Source organism: Tenrec ecaudatus, chromosome 2, assembly GCF_050624435.1.
Source record: "Tenrec ecaudatus isolate mTenEca1 chromosome 2, mTenEca1.hap1, whole genome shotgun sequence".
NCBI classification, from domain to species: domain Eukaryota; kingdom Metazoa; phylum Chordata; class Mammalia; order Afrosoricida; family Tenrecidae; genus Tenrec; species Tenrec ecaudatus.
In genome coordinates, this window is record NC_134531.1 from 81,008,010 (window position 1) to 81,029,338 (window position 21,329).

The window sequence follows — 21,329 nt, forward strand, 5'->3', positions numbered from 1 at the left end:
AATAATAAGGAAAAGCATGTGTGTGTGTGTGTGTGTGTGTGTGTGTGTGTGTATAAAATCAACGTTTTTTATTTATCAATGCTCATTTCTCCAGAATGAAAATTGCTTTTGGTATATGTCATGAACTTACCTAAATCTAGTCACAAGCTTAGAAAGGACTTTTTAAATGTACTGTGCACGAAGAAAGCAAAATTACCGTGTGTGCTATACGAATGCAAGCCATTCATATGTATTTTTTCTCGTACTTGGTAAGGAGAATAAATCTTGATTAACAACAACAGCTATGAAACAAACATGCTACCCAGGACACATGGATGTTGTATTTGTTCAAGTGGATTGTGATGGCATCAGGGGGCTGTTGCCAGGAGGCAACTGCCGTTAGCAGTTAAAAATTCTGAAGGAACTTTTCAGCTCATAAAAGGTTTATGAGCTGAGAAGGCCACAGGGTGTGTTTAACCGTGGCTCAAGGGATGCTGAGAACATGGCTCCTGTCTATTTCAGGAGTAATTTGCACACCTGCAATTTGAAAAATCGTTGAAAGGTTTGTTTTGTGAACATGTCTGAAGGCTGCAGGGCTTAAAGATGTGGAAAGAGGTCTTTGATTATGAACTTCTTTCTTTCTTGTCAGTACTCCTTCCCTTAGAAAAACGGCACCAGCCAGTGTCATAGACTGAATGTTTACAAAAGCCGATGTACAGGCAGCTTTTACAAACGGAGAAACTAAGGCACAGAGAGGCTAATTTACCCAAGGCCACGTGGCTAGGGGTAGGAATGCTGAAATCAAGCCTAGGCAAGTTGGCTCTACCATTGTACAGTGAGCCTTGTGAAAGCCGAAACCCATGAAAGGTGGAAACTGTCAGAGGAGGAAAACTCACCTTTCCCATGAAAGCAACCTTTCCCTTCTGAAACCAACAGAAGGTTGAGAAGATGGCACCCCATCAAAGGCAGAGGACTTAAGAAACTTAGAGAGACAAGTGAGTTCCATTAAGTTTCGTCTGGCATAGGTTTCGCTGCCCTGTGGATACTGAGAATGCTGTCTCTGCTTCCTGATTGGCCATTCCTAGCCAATGCTGAGTCTCTTATGACACGAGAGGACTTCAAAAAGCGTACAGACACATGGAATTAAAGATAATGGGATTTGTGTTACAAAATTTTGAAGCCCCTGTATACATAACACTGAACCCCTTTCCCTAGACTGAGTCACCTGAGATTGGGACACATGAAGAGATGTTTCTTCTGTTTTCAAACATGGGGGATCGTCTGCCATCACGCTGTCTCATTTGTCCAGCTTTGACGATAATGACTTAGCTCTCCTACGTAAGAAAGAACAGTAATCACCTTGTATGAAGTCTCAGGGAAATTAGGTTCAGTGACATTCCTAAAATCAAAGCAAAGCTGAGATTCAAATCCAAGTCTTGAGGTATTCATGAATATGAGAGCTGATAATGAACTATGATCTGGTTGGTCTCCAGAGTGATTCCCATGAGATGACCTCCTTACTTCATTTCATGCGCTTACTCCTTAAAGCCAGCACACAGAAAACCAGAGGGCATGGGTAATAACAGCCTTAGAGGGTTTCCAATACCATCATCTTTACAGAAGTAGCGTGGCCTATCTTCTCTGGAGTCTGGCTGGTGAATTTGAACTGCTGACTTAATCTTTATGCCACCAGGTTTTCTTGAAAGCCAAAGAGTTACCTATTGACTCATATGGGCCTGCTGGTCTTTCTTATTTGTTGTTTTTGGGTACCATTGAGTCTGCCTCATAGAGACCCTTGGCACCTAGAAGCTGAGTGCTCTTGTAGAGTCCAGCAGCCCTTTTGGGGCTGTGTGTCAACCATCGGGCTGCTAGCCAGGAAGCCAGGGAATCAACCCCCACAGCCTCTCCTTGGGAGAAAGATGGGGCTGTCTGTTACTGCAACGTTTTAACGTCTGGGGAGCCTTGCGTAGCTGTGAGATGAGTAACCGCCAGAGCAGCGGGTCTTGGACACTTCATGGAAACTGGAGATGCTCAGCTGATTTTCTCGGGGTGGGGCGTGCTCAGTGACCCATGCTTTATGAGAAAGAGCACCTACTGAAGGTTAGGCATGTTCAACGTTTCAGAATACATGTCCGCGGAGAACCACAGTTCGGCAGTGCGCCCTTGTAAAGTGAATGGCATAAACTCCTCTTTAAAGAGTGCTTGCGCATGCTAAGAGGCAATTTGCTGGTTTATGGCATTTTAATTCAAGTGAAAATTGGTATTGGTAAGATTAAAGGGGTAGGTGCTATAATTCAGGGAGTCTGAGTTCAGCTTTGCTTATCTGCCATGTGGACCCCAAGATTTCTTAATTTCCCTAGAAGATTTTTTTGGGGATCAGTAAAATAGATATTGTTACATGAGAGGGGAAAGCTATTTCTAATCTTTGACCCATATTCTTTCTCCAAAGCACAAAGATGATGAAATGAGGTGGTTTGACTTTGTCTCTCTCTTTGTCTCTTTTATTCTAGTCAAACACTTAGCATCTACACGAGAACTAGACTAGAACTGGAATTTTCTAACATTCTATATTCGAACAGAATATCCACCCAGGATGTTTGCAATGAGCAAGGCTAGACAGTTTACTCCAGTCAGTAGATGTAACCGGAAGCATCTGTGGAAACAGACCTACTTCCATTGTCAACATTGTTATGTATGATCAGGTTGTTCTTAAATAACTTTTAAATATTCTCTATAAGCCTCAGCGTTGTAACACTGGGGTTATAGCCATAAGAATATATGAGGAAGGGAGCTTCAAAAAGCGAGTGATTTCATTAATTTATTTTCGTCAGTTTTTTTGATGCCTCATTGCATAAGTTTGAGAAGTAGAGAAGACAAAAGGGTAAATTACAAATTTACAAGACTGCTTAAATGAGAAGGAGGTTTTGTCAAGTGTTCACTGTGCTGGGCGCCCCACACCCATTTAATATTCTTTTTGGATAAAAGGGGAGCTACATGGGGCTTTCTGCCACTGGCTTGGAAACTCCCAGTAGCAGTTCTGCACTGTGCCACAGGGTCACTGTGAGTTGGGATCTACTCAGTTGCAGTGAGTTAGTGTGAATAGGGGGTTTTGGGAAGCACGGAATTGCTAACTACAAGGTCGCCAGTTCAAAATCATAAGCTATGCTGCCAGAGAAAGATGAGACCCTTTTCTACGTCTGTGAAGACTGAAAGTTTCAGAAATGCACAGGGGCAGTTCTACCTGTCCTACAGGGTCCATATGAGTCAGAATAAGCTTGCTGGCAATTTTGTTTTTGTTTAATGTACGCAGGTGGTCTGGTGGACTGCTGACCATAAGCTCAGCAGTTTGAACCACAATTGGGTGTTCGGGGGAGAAAGATGAGGCTTTCTGCTCATGTAAAGATGTGCAGCCTCAACTCACAGGGCCAGTTCTTCTTTGTCTTAGACTCTTGCTGTCGTTGGAATCGACTTGGTGGCAGTTAGTGGAATTTAGCGTAAAAAGCTTTTTGTTTCCATAAAGATTTACAATCTCAGAAACCCTGGGATTATGGAATCAGAATCATCCTGATGGCAGTGAGCTTAGTTTTGGGTTTTAGTGTAAAAAGCATGGCCTGGGCAAATGGCTGGCCCATGGGAAATATTTAGTGCAAAGTAATCATTTTGTTTTATGAATGATCTCATCCAGAACATCTGGTTGCTTTTGTAGTAACTATGTTACCATTCAACCGGCTTAACATTTAAGGTGTTTTTGGCTGCAGGGGGCCAAACTCAATGATAGCATTTGAATGGGTAACTTTGCGAACCTGGTAAAGGCTTAGTCCTCTCCAGTTGTACTTATCCAGGGCAATGCCAGGTTGGGTGCAAATCAGCAGCAACCACAGCCCTGATTCAAAATTTAAACAGAGTATCAGTTCTGTAGGATCTAAGCAAGGAAAGCATTCTCTTTCTGTTCTACGTTTTTCAGGTGTGAAAATTAGTTTTAGGATTTTTGGTAGCTACCAACTCAAATTTTCTCCTAAAGAAAAAGATCTTTTTTGGGCAAAGTCATTTAAAATCTTCCCAGGTACTTGGCCTGCTTGCATATTCATCGACTGCATGGGGACGGTCGCTGTCTTTTTGTTGTGTTCACAGAACACGCCCCACCTCCACCCCCGCCCCACCCTGAGTTCTCTGTACAGGGACTCCCTTCGTCTTTCCTTGTGGCTCTTCAGCCATTCATTTGCTCCTTGAATCAGAAATATTCATGCTTCCGGACAGTGTTACCAGTGCCTTAGGACCCAGAGTAGAGCCAGCAGGAGAGGTGTGGCTGGTGAGAGGACCCCCGGGATAAAGCAAAGAGGAAAGAAGTGCTCTCTCTAAAGGTCATTGTAGCAAGCAAAAGCCGAAAGAGCTGTGGATTTTATGTTTGAAGATGACATTAATTTACGTTTGGAGTTTTTACCTTAAACCTCACTGAGGCCAGTGTGTGAGATTCAGGAAGAAGAGTGGGTTATGGAGAGAGGAGGCATTAATAGAAACATTCCCGGAATGGGCCCTGGTTGGAGATGGGTGGGAGCAAAAGTGTTTTTGTGGAAACTGTACTGCATGTGTTCATTTCTATCAAATTACTTTGCCTTAATTTTTTTTTTTTTTTACCACATATTGAAACAACAGAAAGTGTAAAGTGTCCTTTTGCTCGGGGGGCATGGTGTGGACCACTGAGGACAGATTTTATTGAATGAAAACATGGTAATCTTTGGAGATGAGATCTATGTGAGACTTTTGAACTTGCACCAGAAGGGGTACTACTTCTTGGTTGGCAGACTTTTTTTCTTCAAAACATTCTTTTCTTTTGTGGGGGAAAAGAAATACGTGCTGGAACCACGGGTGCAATGTTGAAAGTGTTTCTTTGTAGAGATTTTCCAGTCTACAGAGGACATGCTGATTTCTGGAGCCGGGAGGGCAAGTTTAATGGCATCCCATTGCACTTCAGCATCTGTGTCTGTGAGAATTACCTTGCTGTGTTGTCTCTGTGGCGTACACCACCTTGTTTGTGCACGCATATAATCAAACACAGCATTGTGACTTAGTCCTTTGAAAGACTGCATCTTTCTCATTTGCAGCACAGTGCTCTTGACGCCTCTGACACGCACAAACCCTTGACATTGAGTTGACTTTGACTCCTGGTGACCCCATGTGGGAACACATAGAATCAATCTGTAGGGTTTCGTGGCTGTCTTTGTGAATGTAGGCAGAGTGCCAGACCTTACTTCTGGATCACAGTGGGGGTGAGGGGGGAGGGGGGCTTTGAAGAGCCAATCTTCAAGGGTTGTAGTTGAGTACAAACTATATGTGATAGCCAGGGAGCTTGTTCTCTCACCTGGGGTAATTTTAGTTGCTTTGGCCATGTGCATGCAGTCATTTGTGAGCCTTTTGGTTTTTCCTGAGTTGAAAAAAGACGACGAAAGGCTATCCTATTAGTGTGTGTGTGTGTGTGTGTGGTAGCAAAGAAGGAGGAGGAGGTATCTAGTATACTTTTGATTTGTATCCCGTTGAGCTCTTCTATGACCTTGTGGTGTACCGGTGCCCAGTGAAGGTAAAACATTGCCCATCTCTCTCCACATCCTACCCCCAGGAAACATTCTAGAGTTTTGTTGAAACCCAGCCTTTCACGTCAAGCTATTATGTGGTTATGGAGGAGGGGGTGGGGATGGGGGAGGACAATGTATAATTGAGTTGGGAAGATGATGAGCACGAGCAGACATGTTGGTTGCTCCCCAGTCAGTCAGTTCCGCAGCCTCCTGTGTGCATAGCAGAAGGCTCTGGAGGGTTTGCAAGGTTGTGGTCTTTCAGAAGGAGCTTGCTGGGCTTGTCCTCCCAGGTGCTTTTGGTTGGGTTTAAATTAAACCCCTGAATTTATAGCTAGTAGTTGTGCATTTAACGATTTGCACCTGTCTGACACTCTTAAGAGAGTATGTAGCAAAGGCCAATGAATGGCTTGCATTGTGCAAGGAAAAAGCGAGGCGGATATAGAGTAAGTGGGATGGGAAGCAGTGTGTCCAGGGGAAGTCTTAGTCATGGTGTCAGGGGACATCCTGGGGATTCATCCCCTCAGGGAGCAACCGTGCAGGTTACCTTGCAGTGTTTGGAGCTGCTCTGTCATGGCCCTGTCTGGCCGACTGCCCATGATCACACTGCTGTGCTGTGGATTTTAGAGCCCGGGACATCTTCCTGCATTGTTAGTGACCATGCTACTTCTTATCTCCGCTACAAGATTAGGGCCCTTGGGAGCCCACCAGATTACTTACATCTGGATTCCCAGAGGCAATATATTGGAAGCCTGAGGACTTTGGCAGGATCAGTAACATTCAAAGAGCAGCAATGGGCTCAACCATCAGGACAATTGGGAGGATGGTGTAGGATGGGGCCTTTTGTTGTACAGAGGGTTGTTATGAGTCGGAACCTAACAACAACAACAAAGAAGAAGCTGAGTTCTGATGGTGCAGTGGCTAAGCATTTAGGCTGCAAACTAAAAGGTCAGTGGTTTGAATTCACTAGCTTCTCCTCTAGGAAGCCCTGTGGGGCAGTGGTTATGCTTTGGGCTGCAATCCACAGGGTCAGCAGTTCAGAACCACCAGCCGCTCCTCCAGAGACACTCTGTGATTTCTATTCCTGTAACAGTTACAGTCTCAGACAACCCCCCCCCGGGGGGGAGAGGGAGGGTCGCTCTGAGTCAGCCTTGACTCTATGGCCATGCGCATGAGTGCTTTTCCACTGGAGAAATGCGGCAGTCTGTATCCCTAACGGCATGGAAGCCCTATGAAGTCCACTTAACGACAGTGTCTTTGGGTTTGGGAATGCTCGCAGGAATGAGCCCTTGTGGTACGGTCCTTAAGCACTTGGCTGCTGACCTAAAGGTAGGCACTTTGAACATCACAACCACTCTGCAGCAGAAGGATGTGTCAGTCTGTGTCTATAAAGATTGCACCTTGGAAACTCTGGGGTGCAGCTCTCCTCTGTCTTCTGGGGTGGGGGAGTTATGAGCACTCTGTGGTGCGGCCGTGGTGGTGGTCTTGCTGTGGAGACAAGGAAGATACTGACCTAAGGGCTATGGACCAGATGGACTTCAATGAAGGGCATGACACTACAGGTCTGCAAGAAAAGATGGATGTGAGGCTACTCCTTTGAAATGTCTGACCGCCTTGTTTGAAGAGACCAAGTTGAAAAGGTGATTAGAGACTGACTTCTCGGTTTTGAGTGGCATCATTAAGAAGAAAATGGTGTTGGTAAAGTTTAGCGTAGTAACTATCATTACAGGGCATTTAAAAAGAGTTGCCTTAGATGGGCATTTGTTTTACTCTAGTCAAACTTGGATTTTAAGCTTAACTTTTATTCTATTGAAACTATATGCAACAACACACACACACACACACACACACACACGCCAAGTCAACTGTTGCTGCATGTACAATTAAGTGACATTGATAAAACTCTCCTGGTTGTGCCATCATCCGGGCCTTTCTCTTTTGAGTTGTTCCTCCCCAAGGATAGGAAAGCGCACTGACCCTTGACAGGGTTCCTCGCGGGTTGTTCAAGTGCTGTTGTCACTTTGCGCTCAGGTAGATAATTCTTAAAAGAACAATACCTAAGGTAGACTTTCTTTACTACGTAAGCTAAACTATTGTTTGGTTTAAAGAAGATTTTAGGGGGATGTTTTTGACTCAAGTTTTCAAGATAATCTCAGGCCACTAGTTTCTGGGGTTCATCCAAAATCCATGGCTCAAAAAAATTCGTGAGTCCACAAGAATGTCCAAGTCTGTATTTTTCCCCTTTGATCAGGATCCATCTGTAGTCTTTGGATCAAAATGTTCAGTAACGTTAGCCAGGAACCTTCCAGTTCTTCTGACCTCATAGTAAAGAAGGCGTTTATTTTTCATCCCTTGAATCTGACCAAGATTCATCTCTGAGTGCTCAAGATGATAGCTATATAAGAGAAAAATGGGTTTTATGTTATAAGAAAAATAAAATGAGAAAGATAATTGAAGCGGTAGTCTATTATTGGCATTCATTGATTTGATCGGCTTTTGATCTTTGAAGAAAACATCTACAAACTCAAATACCCTGACCTGCCTCTTTTTTATTTAACCCTCTATCTTATTGTTCAGAAATGCTTGAGAGCCCCCAAATTACTCTCTCTCAAAGCCCTCTTCTCTACAAATTGGAGGGTATGCAATTGTTTGGGCCTTCTCTAAAAGCATGCAGAGCTGACACCAAGTGACACTGTCTAACACATTTTTTGCCACTCAAACAGTATTATGAGAGAATTATCTAAAGTTGGGATGATCGTTTATCATCCCCATAACATGTCTATTTCTTAAAAATGAGGCCATCAACTATATCTATATTGTTTATACACACATATGTGACTATTTCAGTGTAAAATTCATGAAATGACAGAAATATGGAGCTCCTAGCTCAGCATGAGAAGGCAGTTAGTGGTCGATAGCACGCTTGAATGGCACAATCAATGGGCTTTGGCTAGCAGAGCTAATAGGGAAATACAGATCCCAGAATCTAATATTGATCTCTAAGTCTTTACTTCAATCTCTCTCTCATCTTCAGGGGGACTGAGATGGAGTGTTGACATCAAATATAAAGTGTTTTTCAATTGTTAGAATATTCAAGGCTACGGAAGCAGCTGACAGGGATTTCCACATGCTGAGTACATCTTATCAAGCAGTTGCTGCCACGTGGGTGTCTCCACGATTGGAAATGGGGAGAATTAGGGGTTTCTGAGAACGCCTGGCTGAGATTGCCCTTTGATACTTAGTTCTCATTCTCTCTCGCTCACTCGCTCCCTTCACAGAATGCCTTTTAGCATTTTGGTTCAATTAAGATCATATTAAAAGTGATTGTAACTGAAGCATTACGTTCTGTTATCAGATGGATATGCCTGTGTCAGAAATTTAAACATCTTTAAAACTTCACGCCTTTTCTATTTAAGTTCAAGGAGTTGACTTCAAGCACTTTAGTATGTCAGACTATTGTATTTTTGAAAGAGGGGAACTGAATTCTTTTTGTTTTACATTACAAGGAAATCCATTTTAATAAAGAAATGTGATCCCCACTTATCTTTGCTGAGGAGATTGGTATACATTTACATTTAATGAAAAGCTCTTACACTTAAATTGTAAAATTCCCTAAAGAAAATAACGAACTGTAACCGGCTGCCTATGCATCTTAACTGTTTTGTGTCTGCTAACAGTTTGACTGCAAGGCTTGTGCTGTGTCTACAGAACTCTGCCATGAAGTTCTTGCAAATACTTGGTGAATAATTTGAGGTCAGCGAGCAATAAAGCTTTGTGTGAAATGCCATTAAAAAACCTATTAACCTTGTGACTAGTATATTCAAGTCAAGCTGTTAAAATACATTCATATAAACATAGAAAAGATTATACATATACAATGTAGAGTTCTGTGACTTGACTCTTGAAATACCAATAAAAGTTATATTACCCTTAGAATAAAATTCAAAAATAGAGCAATCTTTTCCATAAAGACTTGTTCATCTAAAAGCTTGGAACATTAATTACTCCATTAGGCTGCTCCGTTGGTACCATATAGAGAGATTACAATTTTGGAATGAGACACCCACATTCACAAGAGCACAGGTGTCCCCTCATCACACGGAAACTTTTCTGGTTTGTGATAATTATGGCCTTTGTGACTTTCTAATAATCGGTGTGGTAAATTGGGGTGGTAGCAGGAAAGAGGGACGAGGAAGTAACTTCAGAGGCTGAATAAACAAAGTGAATCAAATGGCAATGTGGGTGAGATGTGGACACAATGGGGGTGGGGGTGGGAGAGAAGTCTTTTAAGTATAGGAAGGAGACTTCATTCTCGCCTCTCATTTAATTGTTAAAGTCTGAGAGCTAGCCCAGCCACCGTGAAGGAATAAAATGCAGATGGATCTGCAGACAATCTTTTAGCAGAAAAATTTAACATCATAATCTCAAGTAATTAGCTAATTCCTCACCCAAACGGATATTAAAAAAATCCTGTGAAATCGTTTGGAAGTTAACTAAATTTATTTCAACAATGGATACTAGTTGCTTAATTGTGAGCCTATACCTTTCATAAAAAGCAGACAATAATTTCGAGTTTCATTTTGTATCTTTGTTTCATTTGAGAATTACCATTTAGTAGAAAACTAACATTTGTATATTTACAATGTACATTTACTTCTTGATCAATTTTTTAATGATGTACCAATAGTTATTTGATCATTGCCGAATTCATGGTCATATGAGTCATATAAAATAAAGTGACTTGAAATATTTCTAGATTGTTTACAAACAAAGGCAAGTCACATTAGATATTGGAAAGTGGGTAGAGGAAGGAATCTTTATTAGATTTTAGTGATTGATACATTTACAATGTGTATACTCAAAATTCTTTTTAAAATAGAAAAAAAGTTTAGTCAGGCCAGTGACCTAACCTATTTGAAAGAATATTTGAGGGATGGATTAATGCATGAATGGATAGGTAGATAGATAGATACTCTTGGAATCTTGGAACTTACCAACCTAGGAGTTGGTAAGCAAGTGTATGCCAAAGGGCTTGCTGTGTAACAGTCACCCAGTACATTTTGTGTCATCATGGGTTCCTAGTAGCCTGCATGGTTATGGTAGTGATCTAATTGTTTTTGCAGTAGCCAGGATGGAGTAGAACTATGTGGGGAGGATAGGCAATGGTCACATTTCTACTGTGTGTGATTGAGAAATGTGATACTCATTAAATTAGAAAAAGGATGTACTGCATCTAGTAGTTGAGGCTTTCAGTAAAATATCCTGACATGATCAAATATTCTATAGCGCTAAGACAGTCTTTTAAAAAAATCATTTTATCAGGGACTCAGCTCTCATTGCAATCCATCCAGCCAGCCATTGTGTCAAGCACATTTGTACATTGGATGCCATCATCATTCTCAAAGTATATGCTTTCTACTTGAGCCCTTGGTATCAGCTCCTCATTTTCCTCCTCCCTCTCTCATGAACCCTTGATACTCTATCAATTATTTTTTTTTTATGGCTTACACTGATAGCTGTCTCCCTTCAACCACTTTTCTGTTGTCCATTCCCCTGGGAGGGGGTTATATGTAGATCATTGTAGTCAGTTCCCCCTTTTTCCTTCCACCTACCCCTTACCCTCCTGGTATCGCAGTGCTAAGACATTCTTATAGATTTGTGGCTATTGGGAAATGTTCCAGTTCTCTAGTCAATAAATAGAAAAAAGACTAAAAGACTCTTATGATTTGTTCTTTGGAGCTAAAGTGACTAACTCTAAAGTAAACAGTGAAGTGTTTATTCATAAAATTAAGTAAAATTGCTGAGTTGATAAAGTCAAGGAAATCATTGTATAAATTGTTTATTAGAAGTATTACTTGTTTTCTTTCTCAGGAAACAATGTTATTTGAAATTCTTCATGATTTGTCAACTATTGACATGAGCATCAAAAACATTTATCATTTCCTTTGGCACTTTGACACACCTTAGTGCCTTCTCTCCTGTTTTTCTCTGCCCTACTTCCCCCTTTTTAGCAGCTTCAACATAATGCTTGCCTTTCACCTGTAATTATTAACTTAGAATATCAGAGGGTAGGTTTATATGATACTTATTTTCAAAAAGTAAATTTATTTTGAACTGCATAAATCGAAAATAATGAGTTTAAATGCTGTTTCAGTCTGGTAGCTCATAAACACATAATATTGACCAGTTATTTTCTTATTTATCTTCATGCTTGGTTGGAAAAGCCTAGCTAAATGTCTGATTATTATCTCTGTTATTTAAAAAAAGATACAAAATGTAGTCAGAATCCTTTACATGCTTAATATTGACCCATGTGTCAGGTTAGAAATGATTTCAGTCTTTAAATGAAGGCTACTGTGGCATGTAACAGACAGCTATGAATTTAGTATACTTGTGGGGATATATCTTGATAGTGTATTATAGTTTTTCTTACTCCTGTTAAAACCGAGGAAAAGCACTGCATGGAAATCAACAACAGAAACAAATTAAGAGTTACAGTTATAGCCCATGAGATGGTGCTGAATAGTAGAACTGTTTGCTTTTATTCAACTATATTTAAATAGTATTAGCCATAAGAGATCATTTGATTTGGTGGTTAGATAAACCTACTGCAAAGAGAGTTTCATAGATTTATACAAAATATATTCTCTTATATAAGCTATACCTGCGTGTGTGCGTGCGTGCGTGCGTGCGTCTGTGTGTGTTAAAGCCTCTTTAGCCAAGCGGTATCAAGAAGGTGAAATTTTGTTTTAGTTTGTCCTATGTAAAGTGACTTTTATCTATGAGTTGGAATTCAACCTGATGACAGTGTGTTTGGACTTATGTAATATTTATGATCACACTAACAATTGCATTGTTACAGTACACGATGATCAACTTTTGTAAAAATTTACATTTTAAAAGCTTACTCGTTTTCTTGACCTTAGCAGTGCTTTCTGTGTCTGCAGCAGAAATAATCTGAGTCCATTTTAAACATTTATGGTGGACTAGAGTTACACATTGCTCTAACTTCTCTGTATGGAGAAAGCCTTTTCATTCATTTGAACGCCCATCAGTCTTTGCTGAAGGGCTAAAAATATGGGGTGGCATGACCGTGGCTATAGCAAACAAGCTCTAATGCGTGGGAGTTCAATCAAGAGGACATAGAGTTAGAGCCATGGCAACCTAGTCAAGATTGTCTGTGAGGATATGATATGAAAAGTGTTTATTTTTGTATAGTCTTCATTAGAGGAAAGAGAGTAAATGTAAATATATCTTCTAGTTGCATAGAAGTCCTTTAGATTTTGTTTTTTAACTCTACAGTTGTTTTCTTCTCCTTTTTTGACATTAAAAGGTAATTTCTGCAGAGGTGGACTGGTAGCTCATATAGCGCTAGATCTACGGTGACACTGATACAAACCACACTGGTTCCTTGCTTCGTCTCTCTTCCGATGCAGTGTACCTTTCCGCATGGAAAGAAGGTGCATCTGAAACAGGAGAAATCCAGGAGAAACCCCTTCTTTTCTCCTCCACAAATGAAACTGCCATATTTTCACTTCCTGGAAACCCATCCAGAATCCTGGTAGTGTGAATTTATGAGTGGGGTTGCTATCTGCAAGGTCGGCAGTTCAAACTCACCAACTCTAAGATGATTGTGGGTTGAAAATGGCTTGGTGACAGTGAGGTTGGTTTCTGGAGGTTTCTGGCTAAGCATGTGTAGCATGACTGGGGGATGAGCTACAGACTAATTCTGCAAGAGTGTTCTTGGAGCTGGAAGGGAAAGACACCAGTGTGCCTCCCTCCTGTTCTCCGTACAGTGATCCTCCTCGTCTCACCCAGGGGAACATGCTGCACAGGTGATACACAGGTGCCACTTTGCCCCGCTGTGCACTTCGGTCATCCTATGGTAGTTGGAGCCTCCCCAAAGGTAACTGATGACCACTGGGATGGAGGCGAAGCCCCAGATCTTCCATCCCTTCAGAGCCTGTGCTGAGGGGGAGCTTTGCTGGTGTCCTGGTAGAAGAACAGCTGATTGGCTTAGTAGTGGGTGCCCTGTGGCAGTTTTCAGGGAATAGTCTATTTACGGTTTGCTAGTTTGAAAATTCGGACATGTCTGGTAACCCTCTTTGGAGAAAATGCCAATAACAGGAACTGTGATTGTCTCAATCCTCTCTTGCCGCAGAAGATCAAGGTGTGCAGGCACTTGTTTCTGGTTCTTTCAGAGAGTTGTCCTGGTGCAAACCTCTCCCACCCACGACGTCCTGTGCTTTTCTTATGGCTCCCGCGGAGCTCCTCTGCAGCTCGGTGCTGCAGCGCATGGGGCTTGCCAGCGCATTGTGAAGGGGCCATACGGACACCTCTCTCGCTTGTTGACTCTCTTAAAACGGGTGTTCTCTAGTACAAAGTTCCACAAAGAGCCAGAAAGAATCTTATCTCATTTTCTTATGGAATAGTGGTGTTTAAGCACTTCTTTACATTCAGGGATAAAATCAGGAACTTGCTCTCGTTGATCCAATGCAATGACAATGAGTAGACATCTCCTCCACTCCCCTGCCCCCCAGTTTATACACAGCTGGGTTTCCATGTATTTGATATCCCTCATTTCTTTTTTAAGCTTTTTTTAAGCTTTTGTTAAACATATGGACGACTTTTCATAACTTGATTCTATAATCTTCAATTGGATTTATTTCTATTTTCCTATTGTTGATGTAACCACACATTTGAAGACTGACAACTGTGGATTGGAGGGTGGCTTCACTTATGTGAACACTTTGGAGTCCTTTGAGCGAGCGAGTGAGTGTGCTCAGCCTTGCTATCGATTTCTTCTGTCATACGCTGCCAAATCTTCTGTTTAAGTCTTGTGAAAACTCTTTGTTTTTTTCAGGTCGAATGAGTGATTTGAGTGTAATTGGTCATCCAATAGATTCAGAATCTAAAGAAGAAGAACCTTGTAGTGACGAACTTCATCCAGATCATGAGCTAATTGCCGAGATTTTGCCCGAGTTGTTGGCAATAGATCTCTTCCCCAGTGAAGAAGATGAGGAGGAAGGTGCGGACTGTGCAAACGATACTGCTGAGACCACCACCCCATCGGTGACGTACATAAATGGGAAGCACCTCGTAACCACTGTGCCGAAGGTTCCAGAAGCCGAAGAAGCCAGGCGCGGCCAGTTTGAGAGTGTGGCGCCATCTCGGAATCTGTCGCACGGCAATGGGAATGACAGTCATCAGTTCGGCATAGCTGAAGCGAAATTCTCAATGGCAGTGAGAGTGCAGCCAAATGAATCTCAAGAATCGGAATCCCTTGAGATTACATGGAAGCCCGAATCTTACCCCGAAATACCAGAACATGTGTCAAGTGGTGAGCACGATATTTTCCCCACAGTCCAATTCCATGAAGAAGAAACCACAGAGGGAGCTGCTGACTCACTCACACACACAGACCCAGAACCTGGTGATCGTGTGCATGAAAATACTGAACCAATTCTTGTGTTTCCTGAAGAATCTTCAGGAAATGCTGACGTGGACCCAGAATCCCAGAAAGTAGTATTTCCAAGGGCTACGGAATTCACACTGGGTGAAGAGGAAGACCAAAGCACATCCACTACCGGCGTCCCAAGTGTAATTCCAAGTTCCGTGTCAGCCAAGGTTTCAGAAGAAGCAGCATTTACTGCGACTCCAAATTCACAGCCGTTTGATTCCCTGTCCAGCATTGAAGGCTCCGTGGAAGTAACTTCTAGGCATATCGGAGAGCGCTTAGTGATTCCCTCCATTCTAATGCCAGAAGGCTCTGGGGAAGACCAAGACGATAAAAATATACCGTTCCCTGTGGTAACTGATTTACCCCAGAAAACTACTACGAATGTACAAGGTACTCCATTTACTAGCAAGATCGTGACCACAGAAAGCCTTTCTTATGTTCCTGTAACCACCCTTTATTCTGTTTCTGAACAACTTTCTGAAGAAACAGTGCCTACTGAAGCTGTCAGTGCAACAAGCCTGTCTGAGTGGATTTTCAGGACGTCTCCTCATGGGGAGACAGGAGAAGCAGCAGAGGAGGAGGGAACTCCAAGCACAGCTTCTACAACTGAGAAGCAGTCACCCACACAGAGAGTTGATCAATTATTTCTGCCCTCTGAATTCGAAGGCTCAAGTGAAACGACAGCTCAGGATTCAGCCTCTGCTGGCACGAAAAGCACGGTGTCCTCAACAGCACCCACACTGTCTGAGAGGGAGCGGACAAGTCTGAGTCTTGCCTTTACAGACACAGGTGCTTTCCACGCTATGGGGAGACAAGGCACTGAGCCAAGCAGGGGGGGTCTACCTGACGTGCAGGAAGGCCTGACCACTGGTCCAGACATCCCTGTCTCTCTTTCTATGGAGCAGGGATCTGGAGACGCTGCTGCTGATCCACAAGCAACCACAGTCTCTTCATTTGCATTAAACTTTGAGCCTGATATTCAACCCCCAAAGGAAGCAGCTAGTACTTTGTCTTCTCCTTTGGAAAACGCATTCCCTTCCCAGCCAACAGGATTCCTTTTGAGCACTGTCACAAGTAGACAGGTGGCTGAAATGACAAGTCAAACATCCACAGAAAACTTGACTCCTGAGGTCTCGGGAGGGCCAAGTCCTGGGGCAGGAGTAAGTGACGCTCCCACAGGTTTTCCTTCGGAGGAAGAGTTCAGTGGTGAATCCGTAGCCTCCTCAATGTTATCTCAGCCTACAACAAAAGAAGACACAATAGTAACGGAGGGCTCTGGCGATGCATTGTTTATGGAGACTCAAAGCTCAGCCTCCACAGGCCCTGCTTCAGGTCTCCCCAGTCAGGCGCCTGATTGGGAAGGAGCTAGTGACCGGGTGGGCAGCTCTTCACCCATTCCTTGGCAAGAATTCATGGCCTCAGGCGAGGGCTCAGGTGAGCAACTGATCTCAACCAGCGCTTCGGTTAGTCACGTGCTTCCCAGTGCTGTGGGGCACACTTCTGGTACAGTTTTCCCACGTACTCACCCAGGGGTGGGAGAACTGGGAGCTGCCACGGAAGCGCTTGAGAGAGCCCCGGTTGTACCAACGGCAGAAGCTGAAATACCGACAGAAGCGGGGGGAGGAACGGCTGAGAGCACACTTCCAGCGGACTTTCGCCGAACTCTGGAGCCAGCCAAATTATGGTCCAGGGAAGAAGTCGAGCCTGTAGAACAAGGCATTGAAAACCAAACAGCATTAGAGGAAAAGATCAAAGAACAGGGGTCTTTTGGATCTCCTCAAAGCTCTGTGGCACCAGGACCAGCAGTTTCTGATCCACAGACATCCACTGAAACCACACTCCTCACCACGGATTATTTTCTGCTGGCAACGAAGCAAATGCATAGTAGTGACAATGACCAGGAGGGGGACGCCATTCCCGTAGGACACGTGACTGCACCAGGTCCGCAGGGCTTGGAGCCATTCACTGCTGTCTCCGAAGCTACTGCGAAATCACATTTTCCCTCAGCTGCTGCTTCACTGACGGAATCGATACCATCTGAAAGTATCATTACCGATTCACCAATCAAAGAGGAAGACGTTATAAAACTCTTTCCCAGAGTTGGGGGCCCACCCACCACAGGGTCCGACACCGATCTCTTATTCTCTGGACTGGGATCAGGAGAAGACGCTGTACCTGCTCTGACTACAAGAACAGTGAATTTTACTGACGTAGAGCAACTCATTAGCACAGTGCATCCTCAGACAGCTCCAGGAGGAGGCTTAGAAACAAGAGTCTCACACGATGAAAGGGGCGACTATCAGGGAGTGGCGAATGGAGCCCGTGAAGTGAGGACTCTTACTCCCCAACCAGACAGCATCTCTGCAGGTAGCCAGACCACAGCCAGCTCCGCCGTCAGGGGGAGTTCAAGTGCGAGCAGAGCAGAAGGCCCCGCAGGGACATCCCTCACCTTCCCCGCGGACACTGCCCATCCAGAAAACCAGACCCTTGGTTGGGCGAAAGACGTCCAGACAAGCAGAGCACCGACGATGGCTGGGCAGGTCTTCGGTACGACCGCTTCCACAGCAGACACTAAAGACACCGCAACCTCTCTTGCTTTTCTGACGAGAACTCTGGTTCTCGAAGCGACCGGGGGCTTTGCTACCCCAGCACCGTCCGACTTGTCTGGTGAGCATTCTGGGGAAGGATCCGGGGCGTTCGGCATGGTTGATTTAGTCCACATTTCTGCAACTCCGCAGGCGACCGGGCCAGAAAGCACCCCATTTGTTTGGAGCGGGTCCCCAGAAAAACATCCCGAGGGGCCCGGTGTGAAAGCGGTTACTCCTGGTGGATCCCCAACCATTTCAGTTGTTCTTTCGCTTCACTCCGAGCAGAATGCAAGCGTTCCCGACTCCAGTAGCGCCCCTTCACGCCCGCAGATGCATGAGGGCCCCACAGAGGGCGCTGCAGGCATTTTTTCAGAGGGTTTCCAACTATTTGAGAATCCCACCGTAAAGCCCAACAGAAGAAAAACCACCAAAAACATTATTCTAGATCTGGACAATGAGGATAAAGATTTACTGCTGACAGTTACAGAGAGCACCATGCTGGAAATCCCACCGGAGCTGACCCCAGATAAAAATATTATCATAGACATTGATCACACGAAACCTGGCTATGAAGACATCCTTGGAATGCAAACCGAGCCAGAGGCAGAAGTACTAACAGGGCCACAGGGCAGTAATGAAGAAAGCGCTCAAGTTCAAGTTTCTTTAGCTGAGGAGCAACTCGAGGGCTCTGGTGAGCCTCTTCTAGCTAGCTACACTCAGGCAACACACAACGAAGCAATGGCTGCTGAAGACAGACGCCAAGTAGATCCCCAAGCTTTTCTCCTCACAACCGGAACCCCCCTTCACAGCCCAGACCTAGACCTTTTACTGCCCACAGCGGCATCCCTCCCCACTCCTAGCCAGGCTGCCTCAGTTCTTCCAGAGCCTGGCGAGCCCAAAATGGGAACAAAACCCCTGGATGAAACCTTGGAGTCAAGCACATTGTCTGATAGTCAAGCCATCGCAGACCAAAGTGAAATAATCGTGACATTGGGCTACTTGGAAAGGACACAGGAAGAGTATGAAGAAAAGAAATATGTAAACCCTTCGTTTGAGCCAGAATCCTCTTCGGGAAGCGAGGAGGCTTTGTTAGATCAGACACCCTACGTAAGTATGGGCAGTACCCGCCTCATGACTCAGAGTTTAACGGAAGCCCCTGTTATGATGGAAGCATCCAACCCCACCGGTTACACTGAGGCAACGTTAGCCATTTCCACTTTGGCAAAGCTGTCCTCTCACACACCATCCTCTCCAGACACTATCCACGCAGCCAGTGGGGCCTCTGAGCCAACAAGGCCAAGTGTTCTACCTGGCATAGAGTTGGGAGCATCTCAAATGCCGACAGAAGCTGCTGTCAAGGAATCCTATGCAAATATTGAAGCAACTTTCAAGCCACCACATGGCAAGTACTTGCACACAACTGAACCGCCATCTGTAGCTCCCAACACAGAATTAGAACTTTCAGAAGGCGAAAATACACCTGAGTCCTCAAAAGAAACGCAAACCTCTCCCACAGAGCTAATTGCCGAGGCAAGATTTGAGGTTCATCAAGACCCCAAAAACAAAACCGACGTGCTCCTTTCTGAAGGAGCAGACCAAGAACTTCCCAATCCTAGCTCGCAAGAGGCTGGCACGGTTGTCACAGCTCCAGGGAAAGTTAACCCAACAGGTGCTTCACAGTGGCCTCATTCCACTTCTGCTCCTGCGACTCGTAGAGTTGAGACAAGCGTGGTGCCTCAGCCAGGCCCGCAAACTACTGAGAAGCCCACTGTTCCTTCTCTGGAAGTCGGCCCCGAAACACAAGCAGCTTTGACCGGAGAGGAGTACGCCACAGTGTTAGCATCAGAACAGCAAATGCCTGTGAGAATTCTTGATTCCAATAATCAGGCCACAGTAAGCACTGCGGAGCTAAATACCGAGCTAGGCACACCGTCACTTTCCCTTTGGGAAACTTCTAATGAAAGCGATTTCCTGCTTGGCATTAATGAAGAGTCAGTGGAAGGCACCGCCGTCTATTTAACAGGTAAGGCCACACTATGTATCGATCTGTTTCTAAACTTGGAAACAGTTGCTTGGTCCTAACATAGATGTCTACATATCGCCATTGGGATGGTAAAGCCACTTTTCCCGCGGTTCACGTGACAGCCAAGCAGGCCAAGGTATAGAGTGCTTAATACGAAGCAGTTCAAGTAAGTATCAGCTCCCTCTGGGCTCTCAATAGAAACATCAGGGGTTTTTCTTTAAGGTTTGAAAAACAACATATGATTGGAACATAAAAAAGGAGACTGTTAAAAAATACTGTTAGTGGTATATTTTGCTTTTAGCCACAACGAAAATATTGCTGTATTGCTCCCCTCATGTCCTGTAGCTGTGCATCTCAGTTTTAAAGACCATCATAAAATCCACTATATTTTTTTCTCCTAAATCTCCCAGTCTTGGGTATGATTATGGCAAAATTTTCAAGCTCTGTCATTTTGTGAGAGTAGTAAGTCGCTGTAAAAAATGTTTTTCATACTCTGTGCAGTATCGGCTCTCTGTCCTTTTATGTCATTTCTTGGCTTCAGTCAGTTCACACATGCTTCCAACATAGTACCTAGTCATAGTGGGTATTTATCCGGGCCACATTTGTACTTTCCTTGCCGAGAGAGGAAATTCTGTGTATTTGCTGTATGTACAAAAAGCGCACATTTGACCCTGCTTCATAGCGGTCACCTTACTTGATCTTTGCAAAAAGTCTGTAAACCTGTGTTGTTGTTCCCACTTAAAAGTCTAAGATGTAGCGATTCAGGAAGGCTCAGTGATTTGCCCAAGGATGTTCAGCCTGAAAATAGTGAAATGGAATTTGAGTCTGAATCAGTCCATGCTCTTTGGAGATGGTTTCCAACATTGTTTCAACAAGGAACAGATATTTGATGATACATGAACCAGAAATCTAGAGATGTTTACTTTTTCGAATCAATCTTTTTTATCTAACCCCAAGACTACTGAGAAGCTGGCATTATTGTGTTTCCCAAGAAAGTTATTAAGTAAGAATGTAAATGGGGTGGAGAAGGGGGCATCATCATTTAGCTGCTATCAAGGGATTGGGGGTTGGAGGGTGGGGGTGGGGAGAATCAGTACTTTTAAGCATCCTGTTGGTTGAAATTGAACTTTAAATTTTAAGGAATATACTTTACAGTATGGCTATAGTTACATTTATTCATCTGATTGGATCAATATTACTTTTGTATGTCTACTGCTTCATTTAGGAGCCTTTTTGGTATAGTGGTTATGCATTGGGCTGCTAACCGAAAAGTTAGCTGTTCAATTCCACCAGCTGCTCCACAAGAGAAAGATGAGGTTTTTTTCTACAGCCATCAAGGGCAATTTGACCCCATCTTACAAGGTCACCATGAGGCAGAACTCACTCAATTCTAGTGAGCTTGGTTTTGGTTGACTGCTTCATTTTGATGTGATTCAGCGAGAGTAAAACAGCCCTGCACTTTTTAGGAAAGCCTCGAAGTATTTTGCGAATAGTGCTGACCGAAGGTGATTTACATTGCCATTTTTTTTCTCATTGTTTCTTTCTCTTAAATTGGTAAATGATCATCAAATTCTCTGGCCAATAGTGATTCTTTGTTAGTTGAAATATAATTCAGGTTGGGGAAACTGAGATAGAAATCATTGGTAATAATAATGGCATATTTAGAGAAAGGAAATAGGTACACGTTGCCTTGCAATCCTCGGAGGAGCTCT

The 21,329-nt window shown here is 43.7% G+C and overlaps 1 protein-coding gene across 2 annotated transcripts in view; it reads left to right on the top strand.

Moving 5' to 3' along the window:
- VCAN (versican) overlaps positions 1-21,329 on the top strand; it is a 114,554-nt gene that overhangs the window by 53,071 nt on the left and 40,154 nt on the right. For both annotated transcript variants that reach the window (XM_075541255.1, XM_075541256.1), the window contains one exon: positions 14,410-19,617. In XM_075541255.1, coding sequence (XP_075397370.1) covers positions 14,410-19,617 — 5,208 coding nt within the window. The remainder of the gene's footprint in view (positions 1-14,409; positions 19,618-21,329) is intronic.